Source organism: Dermacentor albipictus, chromosome 7 (assembly GCF_038994185.2).
Source record: "Dermacentor albipictus isolate Rhodes 1998 colony chromosome 7, USDA_Dalb.pri_finalv2, whole genome shotgun sequence".
Taxonomy (NCBI): domain Eukaryota; kingdom Metazoa; phylum Arthropoda; class Arachnida; order Ixodida; family Ixodidae; genus Dermacentor; species Dermacentor albipictus.
Window position 1 is genome coordinate 45,783,537 of NC_091827.1, and position 19,579 is coordinate 45,803,115.

The 19,579-nt window shown below is 47.9% G+C and overlaps 1 protein-coding gene across 5 annotated transcripts in view; it reads left to right on the forward strand.

Annotated features, from left to right (window-relative positions):
- Positions 1 to 15,793, forward strand: part of LOC139047961 (BTB/POZ domain-containing protein 6-like) — a 190,520-nt gene extending 174,727 nt beyond the window's left edge. For 4 of the 5 annotated variants that reach the window (XM_070522178.1, XM_070522176.1, XM_070522177.1 and 1 more), the window contains exons 4-5: positions 5,114 to 5,405; positions 14,372 to 15,793. In XM_070522178.1, coding sequence (XP_070378279.1) covers positions 5,114 to 5,405; positions 14,372 to 14,668 — 589 coding nt within the window. In that variant the 3' untranslated portion in view covers positions 14,669 to 15,793. The remainder of the gene's footprint in view (positions 1 to 5,113; positions 5,406 to 14,371) is intronic. The other variant, XM_070522174.1, reaches the window with a different exon arrangement.
- The last annotated feature ends 3,786 nt before the right edge of the window (positions 15,794 to 19,579 follow it).

Here is a 19,579-nt window from a genome sequence, read left to right on the forward strand (position 1 = left end):
ATAACCCTTAGCAGTTCTGCTTTTCTGAGTTTGTCTGAGACATCCAGACCCAACTCTCTTGCAAGCTCCAACAATTTCGGTTTGCGCAACGACTTCAAATCCATGGCTGCTCTGAATGCTGCTTTCTCTACTGCCTACTATTGTCTTGCCGCAACTAACCCGGCAGCAACGACAACCACAATTACCAGCTCTGTTTCTGACACTAACAAAAGCCTGGCAAAACTCAGAAGAAGAAAGTCCCGCACTCACCAAACCTCGCAGCCAAGATTTCAGCGCAGTCGTTCCGCTGCAGGCAACCAGTCATCACACAGGGCTCGTTGCACTGCTCCCGGATGGTCGTTGTGCTGCTCAGCATACAGTCAACCGCATTTCTTCGCTGCTGGCCTCCGTTGTCGCGATCCCACCGCTGCCACCAGATGTTTGAACCGCACCGATGGCACCGGCTGTTGGAATCTCAGCGCTGCCACCAGCTGTCGGAACCTCAGTGCTGACACCCGTTGTTGCAACCGGACCGTTGGCGCCCGTTGTTGCAAATGGGTCGCAAGCCCCAAGGGTAGCGTTGGCCTGGCGGCCTGGGGCACACTGGAAGCATCCGAAGGTCCCAGCAAAGCATGAGGCGACTGCTAACAGAACAACTTGTTTATTCTAGCATCGCAAAGAGCGGGCGGTCAGGTCGACCGAAGTAGAGAGACGGGAGAGCACGTTACTCAACAGAAGAAATCGGAGCCTCTCTCCTGGCGTCCGGGGGCAGCTGCTCTTATACTCTCGGAGTTGAGGGCAAGAGGGAAGGTCACGAGATGACGCCACGTGACAACGGCGACGGACGGACTGATAGACACGTTGGGACAAGGAGGTGACGCATCAGCCGGGCCGGCGCCGGACAGACCTCCTCGCTTCACACTGGGGGAGCTCCTCTCCCCGGCTGCCGCGCTTTGACAAGCGTGGGCACACACACACACACGCACACACAAAGACACGTGGCACTGAACATGCCGGGACGCGCTCGGCGGGGCGCGCTCGCGGCCGCTCCGAACGGGCCAAAATGTCCGCCGCTTGGAACGAAGCTCCGGCGTACGTTGCATCCGCGCTGGCTTTACCGCGCGTCGTAGGCGAAACGTAACAGGCGCAATCATTTTCTGTAAGTCGGCGATGGTGCAAGTTGTCGACTGAGATGGTAGAGGAGGATCGGCTGAATGGCTGTCTACCTCAATAGAAGCTATTGAGTGATATTCGAATGAGCAAAGCTGGGCCAGAGACATCCCGCGTGGCAGCACTTGTGTCGTCAAGCCAAAATTGACCACTGGCAGGCAGACGCAATTAGCCGTAATAGATAAAACGGTATGAGGTACCGTGATCCCGTGTGTAAGGAGGACGTCTTGTATAGGAGCCGCGATATAGTGACCGTCGGACATTGGTGGGGATGACACTAGGTCAACGTAAGTCAGTGCCGTAGGTGGCAAGCGAACAAAGTCGACGGAACTGAGGCGACTGGGGTGTGGTTCAGCGGGATCCAGAACAGGCAGGTCAAGGCGGAGAGTACGGGCGGAACAATCAATTAGAGCAGAATGTGCGGAGAGGAAGTCTAAGCCGAGGATGATGTCATGGGGACAGTGGGCGGTGGCCGTGAATAGCACGACTGTTGAGCGATCGGCGAAGGAGACGCGGGCGGCACACATACCAATTACGGGGGCTGTTCCGCCATCGGCGACACGGACAACAAGCGGCGTGGCGGGCGTGATTATTTTTTTCAGGCGGGTACGAAAGTCCGCGCTCATTACCGACAAATGCGCCCCAGTGTCTAGAAGAGCAGATACAGGAACACCGTCGACTTGCACCTCAAGAAGGTTCAGATGAGTGGGCAACGTCAGTGGAGGATTTGGCGGCGTAGGGAGCAATGCAGCGTCACCTCGAGGCGCTGCATCATTCAGTTTTCCGGCTGGGAGCGGCGTCCGAAGGGAGTCGGCGAAAAGGAGCGACGGGGCTGGGGAGAGCGAGATTGTCGTCCTTGGGGCGAAGGTGAACGAGAATAGGGGCGGTTCGGCGCAGGAGAGTCAGTGGCGGCATTATCGGAGCGTGCGGCATAAGGACGAGAAGGGCCACCCGAGGGGCGAGAATAGGCAGTATAAGCAGACCGGGTCGGGGAAGTCCAGCGACTTCGACAGTGCCGAGAAATGTGCCCGATGCGACGGCAGTGAAAACAAATGGGCTTGTCGTCAGCAGTGCGCCATTCAGCTGGGTTGCGGAAACGTGGTGGGTAAGACGCTGCGGGACGGGGCGGAATCGAAGAAGCCGGATGGGTATCAGGGTGATGGGCCGAGCAGATGGTGTGAATGCCCATGTTTTCGAACTCCTGGCGGACAACTGCCTGGATCAGGGAAACCGTGACTGCCGGTGCGTTGGTGGGGCTGGAGTCGAAGGCAGCCGGATAGGCGGCCTCAATCTCACGCCGAACGATCTTGGTAATATCGCCGGTGTTGTTGGGACGAGGATACGTCGGCACAGGAAGAAGTCGCTGGGGTGTTGGGCAAACGGGCAAACTGCTGATTGATACGTCTGCTTTTAGCGAGTTCCAGGCGGCGGCACTCTTTGATAACAGCATCCACCGTCGCGACGTTGTTGAATACGAGCAAGTTGAAGGCGTCATCGGCAATGCCTTTGAGGATGTGGGATACCTTGTCTGACTCAGGCATGTGTGCATCAACTTTGCGGCACAGAGCCAGGACGTCCTGAATGTACGTGACATAGGGCTCTGTTGACGTCTGCACACGGCCGGAAAGCGCCTTCTGCGCGGCAAGTTTGTGACCGTAGGGGTTGCCGAACAAGTCTCGGAGCTTTTGCTTGAACGAATCCCAACTGGTGAGCTCCTCTTCGTGCGTCCGAAACCAAACTCGAGGTGTGCCACCGAGGTAAAAGACTACGTTGGCGAGCATGATAGTAGGGTCCCACCGGTTATTGCGGCTGACGTGTTCGTACAGGCTGATCCAGTCGTCGACGTCGTCCCCATCTTTGCCCGAGAATACGCCAGGATCACGAGGAGCAGGGAGAGAGATGTAGGTCGTCGAAGTGGCAGGAGGAGTCGGAGGCGGCTGAGTCGAATTGTCATCGCCGGGAGCCATGAAGCTAGGCTCGACGTACCGTCCACTGCGAAGCTCCGTGACGAGGTACAGGGAACGTCCACCTCCACCAGATATGTTACGTAAGAAGACGCAAATGAAAAGCTATATACAAGTATATTTACAACGTAATACGCCGCACTTGGCCAAGAGGCAACAGCCCGCGCTAGCCTCCAATCGTTGTCGTCGTCTTCTTACTGCTCGCCTCTTCGTCATCGGTAATACTATTCCGTAGCAATATAGTACAGTCCAGAATTCATAGATTTCCTTACAAATATGATATGGGAGCATAAGCTTAGTTACAAGTTGAGTTGCTGATGTGCCTGGAATAATTAGAATTAGGAGTGTAGAAACAGCTCCGCCCGACTCTACCTCGGACAAGTGGGAGAAGACCCTACGAAGCCCGATCTTACAAGACCAGTAATGGGCCGTCCAGCAGGCTCGCGCAGCGGCCGCTTGGCCAGGTCCTCCCTGTCGGTCTCTGCGTGGAAGACGCCCACTGCGCGCTGACGTGCGTCCTGCAGGGCCTTTGTTAAAGTTTGTTCGATCCAATCACGAAACGACCGGGGTCGAAATTCAAAATAAATCGGAAGAAATAGAAAAAAAAAATAGTGCAATACAAGATTGATGGGTTTCACTATAGATTTAATGTCACAGCATAAGAATAGTTACAAGTTGAGTTACTGAAGTGTATGGAATAACTAGAATTGGAAATCGCTGATTACCGCACACCAAAACAGGGAACCGTAGACTTTAGACATCCGCCACGTTAGCGCAACATTGGCGAAACTCTTTGAAAGCCGGAAGTAGAAAGCGGAAGTAATGACGTCACACGCAAGAAGGTGGCATGATATTTAACCGCCTAATTATTGGAAAATTCCGTTTCCGCCGAGTACAGTTCGTGCGTTTCGTTCGCCTAAAGTTAACGTAAAGAGCACCAACGCCGAAGTGTGATTTCCACTAAGAGACATTAGAGACTTTTAGCTTCTCCGCCGTTCCGGCAAACGGGGGTGGTTTGGGCGGATTGCCGGATTTGCGGGGGCATCAACGTGAGCGACCGAACGGGTGCAGCCGCCTGGTGGAGTAGAGTTCAAGACAAACACGGAGCTAAAATTGCAGTAACCCGCTATATCCTGCTTCGCTGCTGGTGCAAATTTTCTGTCGCGGCGTAATGGTGAACACGATTACGCCGCTGTCGAAAATTTACTCCAGTAGCTAAGCAGAATATAGCAATAGGCTTTGTGTTTGTGTGGTTTAGCTTTGCACCACCAGCTGGCCGCTCACGTTTACGCCCCCGCTAAACCGGCAAACCGACCGCGCTTGCCAGAAAACCGGACGTGCTAAAATTATCTATTAAGTCTTAGACTAGAGTCGCCTACCATTTTTGTTTATTATTGACTTCGAAGTCGCTAAAATGTCGCCAATGGTTCTGCCAAGTTACTAAAAATTGTCGCTGGTCGCTAAAGGGAAAATGTTTCGCCATAACGCTTGCTGAACCATTGAGTATCTAAAGCTCACTCCTCCTTGATAGAAAGCATACTCTATGTTGTGCATGAATCAGAATTTTACTATATAAATCTCAGCATATTGTAAATTATATACTGCGGTTACATCAATTTCCATATCTCGGCGGGATACACTTATTTTTTTCTTAAGCTGTTTTAGATAAATTTTATTCTCTAAAGTACAACCCGCTCTCACTCCGGCGACCGTGCTGCTTACGTATTAGTCGCTCTCCGGACTTTGCGTTTCATAGGAAATATGGTACTGTGTGTTCGACACTCGTTTGCATCGTCAGTTTATCCTCAACGTCTTTCTCATGCTATCTCTTTGCAGGGATTACATTATAAGCGTGCGCTGTCTTAATTTTTCGATGCATATTAAGGACCAGGCTCTTTCTTTCGCCGGTCCTGTTACACAGCTACATTGTATTGCCATTGTATGTTTCCTGAAAAGCTCATCTGTGACAGCTAATTTGCCACTCGGCTTTTGTTTTGCAGGTACGTGTACGCGGGACAGGCGAGGATCGAAAATTGTTTTGAAGCCTTGCACACACATGCTGCAGCGGAGAAATATCTCTTCGGAGAGCTGGCAAGTGCGTGCCTGGACTACCTTTGCGAGCAGGTCGACGGCGAAGAAGCTTGTACCTTGCTCGACTGTGCCTTCGTGAGCGGCTATGGATCGCTGGACAAAGTGGTGGAAGCAGTGCTCTATTACAAAGGCGAGGTTGTGCTGAGTTCCGACACGTTCTTGAATAGCCGTCCGGAGATCGTGCATCTTGTTCTGGACAAGGTAACCGCTAATCGCATGACAAGAATTTCATACGAAGAATTTGCTCAGCATGAAACTAGAGTTGTATGGACTGCATTCCTCCGATAATGATATTGAGCAAAACACACACAAAAAAAATCATAGGCTTGCGGACTCAGCAGACTGCGCTACTCCAATAGGAAGGGGCAGGCGCATTGGTGGCATCGCGGGGAGATCCTAAAGCCCGTTAAACTTCGTGAACAGCAACACTCTCCTCCTCCGTATTCGCTCCTCCTCCTTTCTCCTCTCTTTCACGCATAGCAAGGCAGTGCATGCATTCGCGCCTTGAAGCGTTCGCGTTGGCCTTCTAGCTCCGAGTAGCTTCGTGTACAGGGTAGAATTTTTATTTGACGGGTATAGGAATTCAGTCACGGCAGCCTTTCTTTCTTCTGTTTTGATAACTATTTTTTAAAGTTTCTGAACGAACGCTAACGCTATGCCATGAATCCGAATGTATCGCGTGCGCTGCAATTCGGTACGCAGCATATGTCAAGCGTGCATCTTGCGGCGAATGGTTGTAAATAACACGTTTACGTTCGGATGCCAAGATACTGACCTCCAGCAAGCTCTCAGTAGCCTACATAATTCGCGCCGTCCTTACCATGTGAATTCGCGGCGCGTATCAGCTATGACGTACAAAGGTTGACAGAGGGCACGAACTATTGCTGCTGTGAAGGTTCGAAAGAGTATTGCTAGCTACAGTGCCTCCAACGTGCGTGCTTGCCAATCTTCTAAGCAGGCGCAAAGGCTCAGAGGTGGGCGCTGGTGGTGTTATGGTTTTCGTGCCTCAACGTCGACAGAAATTCCGCCGCCGATCATCGAGTCTGGAGTCTGCGTAAATAGAAAATAAAATCAGTTCATTTTTTTCGTTTTTCGCGAAGCGGTAACGCGATAACAGCGCTTCACTCAGTATCAAACAATAGCATTGTGGGCTTAAGTAAATTTTTTTCAGGTTATTGACTTATAACGAATAACATTTCATCGTGCATTAGCTCGTCCGTTCACTAAGTGGCGTACTTGTCGCGAACCGAGTTGCACTATGAGACGCACGCATTGAGTTCTGCTGCGCCCGCTTCGAAGTAACATTTGTGAGATATGACTTTATATATTCATGACCGCGCATAGAATTGCCGCGCTATGACGCGGCCGAAATTGCGGCAAGTGAAATGATGTTCAATAGAGGTCAAACTAATATGAAACAGCATTCGGGTTGCAAGTTCATAGTTTATTTTAAGCATAGATGCATTACAGGTTTGCTTTTCCAGTCACATGTCGCACACCAAGTGCTTCTCAGAGACATAGTGGCCGTAGGAACTGACAGTGGGACGAACGAGCGAGTGAACGACTAAACGAGCGTGCGAACTAAACGAACGAGCACGAACGACGACTAAACCAGCCAAGGAACGAGTGGGCGACCGCACGTTTTCTTTCCGTGTGCTCTCCCGCCACATCTTAACCTTTGCACACTTCAAAGATCACACCAATTAGCACGTGCGTCTCAATGAGCCATGATGCTGTCGCTCGGCGACGAACGCGCTGCGTAACTCGGTTTCGAGAAAACGCACACGCTTTCCATCGGTTCCTTTGTGTCGCAAATCCACCGAGCAACCGCCAAGGATGCACAGCTTTTCTGTCTAAAGAAGGCCAGCACGTAACCACAAAAGGCGGAGAGTTGCTTTCCTTAGAGGAGATTTGATGACCGAGCCTGAAATTTTGACAGAATATACTGTGCTGAATCTTAGAAGTTTTGTAATCCCGTTATTGCACACAGCCAGGCGTGCCCGCGAAGTTAAGCCGGTTATCGTACAAAACGATTACACGCACCAAATGCCACTAACACGACCACGTAGTGCTTATACAAAAAAAAAACCACACTTGGCGTAGGAATCGCTGTAAAGCGTGCAGACAAATGACATGCTCAGTGAACTGTGCCATGTCTACTACATTATGGCCCGCAACGTTTTACACAAACCCGACACATACTATAATATGAGAGACACACAACTTACCTCGCATTGTCGTGTGGAGGGTGTGTGTCAGAAGTTCTCCCTCCCGATTTGGTGAAGCCATGTCATTGCCCGTCGCGCTTACCTGACGGTATCGAGAATAGCTTCTTGTCTTTGCTAAAACTATTCTGGCATTCGAAGGTGCAGTAGGTCATGATAATAAAGAACGCCGTGAAGCGACGTCGCAATTGCCACAAAACATACTTCAAGGCTTTCGCAAATCAAAACAGCATGGATGAGCGTCGGCGCCATCATGCGCTCCTCGCCGCTCCGTAGACGTCTCCCAAGAAAAACATGGCGCTGAAGCGCGACTGTAAGCAAACGAAGCCGGCTGCGAAGGCCCACGTGAGGCCAGTGGGCCAATCACTGGGTTGACAGCGCCTGAGGCCGGCGATGCGAACAAGCTGCGTCTTGGAACGGTGGCCACGAAATCGGAGACGAGCAATCGCGTAGGTCACATCACTTGAGCCATCTGTGATGACGGAAGGGCAGGTGGACCGAACTAGAATCTTCTGGCATCGACCACGCTTGCAAAGGAGTCCGAAGCCGTGATGTGTGACCTTTGTCGGCTTTTTATTGGCCAACGTGGCAGTTATCCGAGTTGAGCGTATGGGCATTTTTTCCAAGGCATGTCAAAACCAAGTAGACAGGGGCGTAGCCAGGGGGGGGGGGGCTTATGGGGCTTCAGCCCCCCCCCCCCGAAATTTTTTCGTGCTGTCATGCGCCGCCGACCAAAACAACTACCGGCGCCGGAAATCATGCTCTATTTTATCTAGAATGTCAATTCACGCTCGAAAAGACATTTTAGAGCGAACATTGCGAAATCGGGCTGGATTTCGCGGAATCGCCCATGCATCTGGAGTCAAATATCGTAACGCAAGGAGCCCCACCGAGCACAAAATTTCAGGGGCGTTTTGATGGCGAGCGGGCTCGTCTCGGCATCTCGCGGAGGCCGCGGAATCTACGGAGCGCTTGGATTTCAATTCTGAAACTTTGTGGGTATAAAGTTCTCATAACATTTTGATGCGAAATGTGCATTCACATTTCCAAAGTCGTGCTTTAGATTTTCAATTCAGGAACTTTGTGGGTTTAATGCTGTCGTAAACATTTGACGCCAAAGGTGCATCGACTTTTCTAAAGTCGTACATCGGGCCATACAACGAGACAAGCCAAATCAACATACTGTCAGACAAGTTGACAAAGCACGCAGCGAGGTCCGATGAGACAAAGCGTTGTGGTGGTTCATTTGTTCCATCAGGTCACAGAAAAGAATAGGAATATTTTTTTTTCACCTGCCCCAAAGCATCCATGTCAAGACACTAAAGCCACCATTTATTGTAACTAAGTTTTATTTATTTTTCTACCTAGACTTTTATTCGCGAGAATACATTCAGACCCCCCCCCCCCCCCTCCCTTTCTTTTTTTGTTCTCGCAACCCGCGGGCTGCCGATCCAGCCAGAGAGCATGCGTTTTTCTCGTGCTGCATCGACAATTGCGCGGCGCACTTGTATGCGCGTTCGTTTTTCTCTGGCCGACCGCATTTTCGCCTGGCAGAGTTTTGGACGCTTTCTGGCTAGCAGACGAGAAACAGAAACAATGCATAGTCGCTCACCGCCAGCACTGCGGGGACTCGACGGATTGCAACGCGTTCGCTTGAGCGCAACCTCTCCGGAAAATTTTGTCTCGCCGGTGTAGGATACCGAGCAGTATGCGTATGTTCTGTGGACCAAGCGTCCCACGTTTTCTTCGATATTCCTTCGGTAGCCACACTAGGTGCCCAAACTAGGCATTCGATTGTAGCCAACATGCTTTCCTTTGCGTTATTCTATTTCGCCGCCCCCCGCCCCACAAAAGAAAAAAAGATGACATTGTTGCGGCGCAGCGAATTGTCGCATGGTGAAAGTTCGATTTTGTTACTTCTTTTGCGGAAAGTAATCGGCCATGGGACGCTTCAGTTGCCGGATACTATTATATTACTGCAATAGCAGCTATATGAAGACACCAGGCGCATTCCTGCCGTTGCCGTCATGTTCCGTATAAATAAAGGCCAACGGCGATAACATCGTGACCGCGCGCCGCATGCTCTATGTGCGAGTGAAAGTGTGGGGGGAAGGGGTGGGGGTGAGCCGACGATGGTGGCTTAGTCTTGTGTGCGCAAGGGCGAAAAGCGGGGAGGAAGCGCGCCGCCTTCCGTCGCACGCGATACATTTTGGGAGTGGAGGGAGGGGGGGGGTGCTGTGATCTGTGAATCTGTGGTTGCGCAACCTGTTTATTTGCCTTCTTTGTCGCATTATATATGGTGACTTTTTCTTAGGTACGTAGATTTATTGTAGACTTTTACGGGAGGGGGCTATATTTAAACATCTTGTTGCGAGGTTTTGTGTATATGCGCAGTGAACTTTGTTTCCAGTGACAATTTTTTGCCCTGTATCAAGCTGTATCTTGACATTTGTATATTCCATTGTATCTTCGCATTTCTAATGTACGAAGGCGAGTCACATGAAAGTGAGACAACCCGCTCCGCGCAATAATGGTTCGGTTAATTATTTCCGAGGCATGCGCGTAGCACATACGCATCTCATTTACAAGTGACATGCAGATGTGAGGTTAAATGTTATTTAATGCTCTCATACACTGGGATGAACATGGTTGCGTGATATAATGGACACTCCAAAAGTTGAACAGCTTCGTGTCGTGAGGTTTTTGACAAATGAAGATGTTTCCTAAAAAGAAATTATTTGCCGTATGGATGCTGTATGCGTTGAACATTGCGTTTCATTGGCCACTGTGAAGCGTTGTAGCAAACTGTTCAAAGGAGGACATGAAAGTTACAAAGACGATCCATGGCCGGGCCAAAGCCGCCGTGCAATCACCCCCAACACAATTGAAAAGGCCGTGGTTGCTCAGTGGCTATGGTGTTGGGCTGCTGAGCGCGAGGTCGCAGGATCAAATCCCGGTCACGGCGGCTGCATTTCGATGGAGGCGAAAACACCCGTGTACTTAGATTTAAGTGCACGTCAAAGAACCCCAGATCAGGGTGACGACTTTTTGTCTGCAATTGTGACCGGGGATGACTCGTGGTGCCGCTACTAGTAGCCTGAAGCACTACGGCAAAGCTTACAGTGGAAACATTTGAATTCACCACTCCCAAGGAAAACAAAGGCCGTCATTTCTGCCGGAAAAGTGTTGACTTCTTTTTAGATCGTTAGGGGCCATTATTGATCGAATTTTCTAAACCCGGAGATGCTCTAAATCGTTTCAGATATTGTGAAAGGTCGGATCAGCTGCATGTCGCAATCAAGAACAAACGACGTGGAAAATTGAGCATTGGGAACATCTTGATTCACGACATTGCCCGTTCCCACGTTGCTGATGTGGTTAATACAAAACTGGCGAAGTTCAAGTGGGAAACGCTGCAACATCCCTCATGCAGCCCAGACCTGTTGCCTTGCGTCTTCCACATTTGGCAAAATTTGAAAAAACTGTTCAAGGGAACAAGATTCAGATAACGTGTAGTCATTTACAGATTTTTGAGGCAGCAACCCAAGGAGTTTTATGAGACGGGAATTACGCGACTCGTTAGTAGGACAAGTGTCTAAATACTCATGGTGACTACTTTTAAATAAAGTACCCCGTTTGTCGTATATTCGTATTGGCTCACTTTCATTTGACTCACCCTCGTATATTTTGCAGAACTCCTGCTTTTTATGTGTGCTCTTTGTTGCGACTATAATTTCAGAGCAATTAGTCGCAATACATTCTAACAAAGGACAGCAGCATTAAGATTTTCCCCTGGTCGTTGCATATGTACGAAAAATTAAACTAGGTTGTTGAATGATATATATATATATATATATATATATATATATATATTTATATATATATATAGATCCCTCGACTAATTCTATAAGGAGGAGGCCGAGCTGCAAAGTGAGCCCCCCACGAACGAAATTTCTGGCTACGCCACTGCAAGTAGACGATTGTCCTCTATAAATATGTGACAAAAAAGCATGATGTCGTCAAAGTCACATAAACCAATTTCCATTTCAGGCCGCGCAGTATCATTTTCATAAACATCAAAAGTCTCAGGGGCGTTACAAAGACTAAACCTACTTGAAAGTGTTGTCTGGTGTCATAAAAGCTGAATGCACGAGTATATCTGCCATTACGCCAATCGGAGATCCATTTAGGAAAAAATTACCGCAGAACCCACCTCACGACGGTAATGCGATTATAATTTGAGCAATATAGCAGAACACTGAATTCCTACTCCCGTTTATCTGTAGGGATCATTCTGAGTCTTCGATTCCTTCGGCTTCATGCGATCTGCAGAGTCTCGAGCACCGGCCAACGTTGCTGTGGCACTCGCTTGCCGAGATCGCCAATGGGCACGATGGCATGACGATGATTGACGATGACGCAGTGACGATGATGGAATGACTGCAATGGAACGGCAAAAGTAGTATGACGACAATAAGATTGCGATTCTGCAGTGATGATGATCGCATAACGACAACAGCGCGAGTACGACCGTACAATGGTCGCATTACTGAAACTTCAACACCATGCAGCGAGGACAATCACATGACAACGCCGGCCTTATTACGAGTGAATGACCAGCGTGATTACGATAGAAAGGAATGACGATGATAGAATGGCGAAAGTGGTATGACGAACGACGGCATTACGACAACGGTTATGACGTTTCTGAAATGACGATTATAATACGACAGCGTGACGAGTGGTGTGACGACGCTTGTGTGACGACGATGGCATGATGAGAATCGCATGAAGTGGATGAAATGAATCGCATGAAGTGAACGATGGAATGACCACGAGAAATCGTGACGACAGTTAGCCAGCAAATGCATGGCGACAACTCTGGCAAGGCAATGGCTACGATGCCATGACTGGTATGAGGAATGGGATGATGAACACTGCTTGACGACAGCGTACAAGAGCCGAATGGCGAAGCTGGTGCGACGACGATGGAATGACCGCGATGGCTTCGCGATGATGGTATGACAAAGAATGCTTGACGACTGTACGAAGATGACGGCGTGACCACGATGACATGACACGAAGTCGGATGACGAAGCTGTAATGTCGACGATGCAACGACCATGACTGCATTCCAACCATGAGGGCATACCTATTGGCTCAAGCCCATGGCTCAAGCTATTGGATAACTCTGGCAAATTCCTTGGAGGTTTCCTTGAGGCCGCCCTTCAGCGCGCGCCCAGACGGAGACGAGGCCCGACATAGACTGTGGCGCACAAACAAAGGCGTTCGCATCAAGGCGACAACGACCGCGCCTACAGTAGAAGCCATAACTACCGCGAACACCCCTGTTCTTGAACCTGACCCTGAGAAGCTGAATGAATGGTGCAACATAGCAGGCGGAGTCCGGCGAAACGATGCAATTTAGTGTGAGGGATTTTGCGAGCGGTTCAACGATTATGACTGTCCTAGATACAGTCATCAGATTCCCTAGGGTATTAGAAGACGACTGTTTTAAAAGCGGAAACTTTTGGTGCAGTGAGAAATGCGCTGACGTGTCTTGGTGCGAGTCAGGCATTGAACGTGCTCCTACATAGAGTGGGCTTCCGTATTTTGAGCCAATGTAAAATGCACCCACTTTCCTTCATTCCTGCTACCGGATGTACTCATCCCTGTGCCTGGTGGATTCCTGGCCTAAACGCTACCACGAGCCGCAACAGTAGGCAATGCTATTCGTTTTGAAAGCAAACAAAAGTGACCCATACACGAGTTGGAAAAGGACGATTTTAGGGCGCTAAAAGGGACACACGCAATGGAGGAAACACGCTCATGGAAACAGCGCCATGGTTTTGTGTATGAGCGCTTTAATACTGTGTGTTTTTCATTTGTGTTTCTTTTCAGCGTCCAAAAATCATGTTTTCCAAATCGCACCCACTTTCTCGGGTAGATTGATTATGACCTACATACGAGGAGAAATTGGGTGGTGAAAGTAACGCTCCGGGTCACTGCCCCAAGCTTGTGTCGTGGGTTACGCAAATGGGACGTCAATAAATGGCAGTAAAAACAGATTTGAATAGTTTTACGTTACAGGGACTCTGGTACCCGTCATTGACGATCCCTTCTAGAAGATAACCAACATTTCCTTCTTCACCCATTTGAGGTTAAGCTTAAGGGCTTCGACGTATGTTGTGCAGGTTGCGCCGGGAACTTTAACTCGCAACATGAATGTTTCTTCGGCCCATTTTCTACCGCCGGATCCCCGCAGCACTTCTTGATTTCGTCTACAAACTTCTCCTACTTTGGGGAAGTGTCTTTGTGGTTTTCATGCCACGAAGACGCGGTTAACTCAAGGAAGAAGGCACCGTTATTCAGCTGGGCGGTGGCGCTCGAGCCGTTGAACCGGCTTGCTCGTTGGTAGAGCTGAGTCATCCGTCCAGCTCGTCCCCGGCTTTTCTGGCGAATGTTTGTGGCTTGATTTGGGGCTACTGTGGGACACTGAGAAGTGGAGAGCTGTCGCCGTGGGAAGCCGTCTCTGCTTCTAGACTGGCAATTTGGCCACTTAAGCAAAGCTTCACAGATTGCGCCTGTTTGGCTGGTTGGTCGTCGTTCTCCAGGGGCGTCGTTGGTTTATCTTGTGCCTCCACCGAAACTGTTGCGATGTGATATGCTTTGGGATTTGATTATGGTACGCAGAGCGCAATCATGAGCTACTGAAAATATTTAGCAGATATTTGTAGTAATATTGCCAGATTATTGCAGGTACGTTTTTATTCAAGTTATACTGGCCTGTTCTACTTTTGGTCGAAGCTTAAAGCTAACTTGAGGGACAGTCCTAGCAGCCACTTGCAATCCTAAGCCAATATCTTGCGCAACATAAATTACAATGAAGTATTTGCGTATGATTTTGTGTAACTCTATTAAACTGTGACTCTGTTGCTGCAGGTGAGAAATACACAAGAGATTTTTGTAATTCAAGCGGTGCTACGATGGGCGCGATCATATTGCAAGGCGGGTGCCATGGACTTCAAGACGACCATTGCCGCCTTCCTGCCGAAGCTGAGGTTCTTGGCGCTGTCATCGTCGAAATTCGTGGAGTTGATCACCTCCGAGGACGCGCAAGGTGTGATGGGAAAAGAAGACGCGTTCGCCATTTTGTGCAACCTGTTTCTCAGAGGGTGCACTGATCTGCCAGAATGGGTATGTCGGGAGACGCGGCCACGCAATTTTGTGATTGGTTGATTTCAATGAAAATAGTACATCACAAAACTGTTGGGCCAATAGCCTGAGCTAGTGGAGGCCTCCATTTTATGTGTGACAGTGACAGTTTCGTCTGGTATTACGGTGACAAATCTGTCTTGTGTGGCTTTTGAAAGAGCTTTTAGCGCACTCCAAACCAACTGATTTCCCATCTCCAACTTACGTTAATGCAGAAGATATCTTGTCTAGCAACCACTGTGCCTGTTTGAATAAAATTTGTTGCATTGAAAGGAGATAAATTGTTGTCAGCGAAGGTCTATATTCTTGAGCCACTGAATTAATGTGTAAGTAAAAGCGCAGTACCAAATGTAGAAGTTGTGAATTGAGCAGCGGAAAGAGACATCAAGATTTTCCACTGCGTCTGTAACGACATCTTGATTGTCATACCTTCATCAATTTACGTTGAATAACTACATTGTTTATGTGCGTTCTGCGAAAAAGTATCTGTAGAAAGCGCAGTTTTCTTTATTTCAGTAATGCTTGCATAAGTGTGTGGAGAAATGGTAGTAACGTGACTAAGCATTCGTTCGTCGCGTTCTGATCCATGCCAGTTTACAAAAATGCATTTGTTCATGTGTTTGTTTGTTTTGTTAAAGGGAAGTCTGCAAATTCGATGCCTAAATTAAAGCAAATTCATTCGGTATATTCCCACAGAAAAATCTTCTCCCAACTGTCACTGGGTTCCTACTCTTCTATAATGCTGCAGCAGGTTTCACGCAAATAGAGACAACGGTTGTTGAGAAAGACGATTCGTGCATCTCGCAAACGTTTCAAGAGAAAGAAGTTTATAGTCAAAACTTACTCTCACGTCATTGTTCGTAAAAATGTCTTCATATGCACGCTTGCCGAGACCTTTTCTTGTCAAAATCCAATTTAAAGATCGAGTTCGTCGAGATGTGTGCTGTATTTGACTTTCATCTCTGCTTCTGTGCCAGAATATTTATGGAGCGAGAGCATTTTATATTGTACTGCTGTGCAATCATGAGTGTATTTCAGTATTCTGTCAAGTAGGTTTGGCTGTACGTCAATAGTTCAAGTGAAAGATTTATTTTTTTTTGTTGAAAACGTAAAATGCCTATTGATGGTTTTCTGCTATGACTGTGTGAGGTTATTGAAAGTAGGTTATTAAGGTCCCGTTTGCTAACAATTTTTCATGGGAATGGTGGATGCGTGAACTCGCATGATAAGTAAGGGGGAATAGAAACATTAACAAGATTTTGCAGGAACTGCAGGGGGCATGCTGTCTTCGCAGAATTTGGAATAAATGCCGTGACTGGAGCTATTAGTTTTCAGTAGAAACTGCATATCGCACAAGCTTTGTTATGTAGGCACTCTAATTTTGTCACAAAATGCAATGCGGTTGCGTGTAAGAGTTTTCCTTGCTGAAACAATCTGGCGTGCGGGAATATACTAAACAAATGTTGCAGATTGAAAGTGTTAAAACTCGTGCCAATTACAGAGTTCCGATAACGAAAAGTTATGGTTTGAATCGCGTCCGATTTAAATTCACTAATTACAACGTGCCTTCCAAAGACATTAACTAGAAAACGTAATGAGTGCTTAAGAGTTCATGAACGTTCTTCCAAAGACTAACTAGAAAGCGCAATGAGTGCTAAAGAGTTCATTAACGTTCACATTGGAAGTTATCCCGCAAAATCTGATCTCGGCCAGTGCTCTGTCACGTAGCCAGCAAAAATAGTCTCAGATCTCTAATTTTTTTAAAACCTCAAACAGTCCTTTCAGCAACGCAAGCCGCGGGCAAGAGCGCACAAAGAATCTCAAACTGCGCCTTTCACAGTCGTCCATCTTGTATAGTCCCGCATGGTGCATTATCACAATGTTGAAATCCAGCTAGCTAGGTCGTGTTGGAACACTTCAAACGTATTGTGGTTGTTTCCATATAAGAAAGTTCTAGGTTTACTGTCAAGTTACTGCGGTTGTATGTTTCACGCTCACTGTACAAAAACGTTACACGGCATCCACAGCACTTCTGTTCCTCAGAGCCGTTTCACCAATTTCTTTGAAACAGAAGCATTCTGTTTTGGCAGTAAAAAACAACTTACTAAAATTAGCTTATCGTCCCTATTTGAAGGCTAATAAATATTGGGGTTCATTTTCAGAGACATAAGCAACACTCCTCTTACTCGACACAACCACAGTTTCTACTGAATACGATTTAGCCGTGTGTACTAAACTGTAAACCTGCATTGTAAAAGGGCAACCTTTTCACATTGTGAAAAACAAAGTTTGGTTGGAATGTACGACTGTACTGTGTATCTCGCTTCTCTCAGTATGCTGTAAGTGCAGTTATTGTTTCATATTACAAGTGTAACTAAAGCGATGTCAAGGCGTGACACCGTCGTGAGTGTGATTGCTCGTGTACTTGTATTTCCACCTCTTAAGCCTTCAATAAATGACGTCATGTGAGTCCTGTCGCCTCTTTTGACTTGTTGCACTCAGTGTCGGCTGCATTAGTAGTGCTTGCTCTTTGCTTTTTCTTTTCTATGCATTCGTACCTGGCACTCGATTCGATGGCATCATCTGAGGCACTGTTGTGTTGCGATAGCAAATATTTGAATAAACAAGAAACTTTTCAGGTGATCCCTGCAGTTGTGGTTTCAATTTCTACGAATGAAGTGGGCTTTCACAACAGGCACTGCCATCATCGCGACGACAAATCTGTGACGTGCTCAACGTTGTTTTCTTCAGCTACAGTGTTGCCTGTTGTGTAATCAGAAATAGCTGGACAGAGGCCATCACTCGGACCCACCTGCGGGGCAAGCTACACGAGACAAAAAATTCGCCAGTCGCCAACGCTGTACTGTAAACCAGTTTACAGCCTTAAGGATCCTTAGGGGTGCATATCGGTCTTTCACTCACGCCAGTACCCAGATAAAGGTGTAATAGTGCGAGCTATAGACAAAAACACCATGAAGGGTGTAAATCGGTTTACAGTGCTCAGTAGCGCATTGATAGTGTACTCAGTTGCACGTTGTCGCAGGGTTGGGAATTTGAATGGCAGGGCACTAGACTACAAACCCAGTTTTGTCTTCGCATTACGGGGAAGGTGAAGCGCAGGATAAAGTGACCTGACACCGATGGCCGTTGGCGTAACGGAAAGGTCAGTTGGACACCGGAAACCCTGTTCCGAACTTCTAAGCGTGACCATCGGTCATGTTCAAAAAAGTTTAAGAACAGCATCTTGGAAAGTGGGACATGTACTGGCGCTTGGAAAAACAACGCTAAATCAAACGAGCACAGGTATACGCGTATGGACCTTGAATCGGCGGTTGAAGCAATGCAGAACTAGCGCAGTACGATCAACGTCATTTCAGCTAAGGAAACCTGCAGTAGGTTGAAGGTTTCACACTAAGAAGAAGTTTATTGACTGGACAAGGCAGAGAGGTTGGCCGGAAAGTGGAGTATGTGGCCTGCTACTCTGCGCACGGGAAGAGAAAACGGAAGAGGGTCACAATGGGGGTTGCTGATGGGAGAAACGACATGAAAGAACACATCGCATATGTGCTTTTATCACATGCGCGAGTTTAGGGCCGTCTCGCCTAAGAAACGTGAAGCAGCAAGCATTGCCTCTATCGTCTGCCAACTCTCCTGCCATGTGCCTAGCAGGAGGTCCTCCGATAGTGGTCTGCTGTCCAAATGCCTCAACGTAGCTGTCAGTGTCCGTCTTTCGCGCGCACGGACAGGGCACACCATAAGCCTGTATTCTCAACAGCGCCATACACTGAATTGGCCGGGGAGTCCACCAGTACAGTGATATGCTAGTACCTGCGCGTGAAAGCGACGCCTAAATGTAGTCTGTGTATCAGGTAGGCATGAGGGCGTAGAATTCCACGCGGGATTCGCACAGTGAGAGCTCGGGTGAAATTTGGTGACTTCAAGTATAGGCCCAGCTCATACATTTTGTCTGCTTATGTGCAGCACACGGGTATGTGTGCGAGAATTAATGAAAGTGATCACGAGTGGTGAATCTGCCGGCGTCCTCGAGCATGAGTTGAGCGATTTGCAAGAGAGATCCCATCTAATAAATGCAATCTTGTACATATAAGGCGCTAGGTCCTATGCATAATTTTGCAGCTCGGTTCTTGCGAAATGTCTTCTGTGCGCTGTCAAAAATTTGTGAAACAGAAAAAGTGTGGCAATTTCTTTTTACAAATACTTTGTTTTCATTGCGCTTGTTCTTTTTTGTCTGATTTGAGCAAAATAGCGCGCTTACTGCTTTCTGTAATTTTACGAAGGGTTGGTTTATTTCAATAAGGCGGTTACTTACGAGCAAATAGCGCGCTTACTGCTGCTTTCATGTTGAACGAAAGCGCGAAATTCTGGAATATGATTGTGACAGATCATACAAGTAAAGACAACTATGGTACGTAGAACATATGAGAGGTGACCACTCGCAAGACATCTGGCACTGCACGACACCATATAAGCATCCACTCTACGGGTTTACGTAGTCATGCTATTAGCCGCATGACTCGCGCAGGTTGTAGGTGTACCCTATTTATTAACCAAGACCCCATGGCTCGTGCAGACGAGATCTATTACCTATACCTGCTGGGCTCGGGAAGTTATATACATAGTAACCAAAGCAGTCATAACCGCGTCTAGAGGCACCAAACAAGCATTTCACAGTACAATTTTTGCAGTAAGCATTCTTTAGATTTTATATTTCGAAGGACCAGAAAATCCCTTAGTCGATTTTTCGAACTTCCCGATTTAGCGAAATAATTCGAACGCGGTCATCACTCCGTTAAATCGAGTTTCAGCTGTAATGCCTTTCTTCCAGCTAAGTGTTGTGTACTTCCTGCATTGAAAATGGCTGTACATGTCATTTCCGCTAAGCCATGGCCTTGGTGTCTTTGTTTGTCGGTTTCG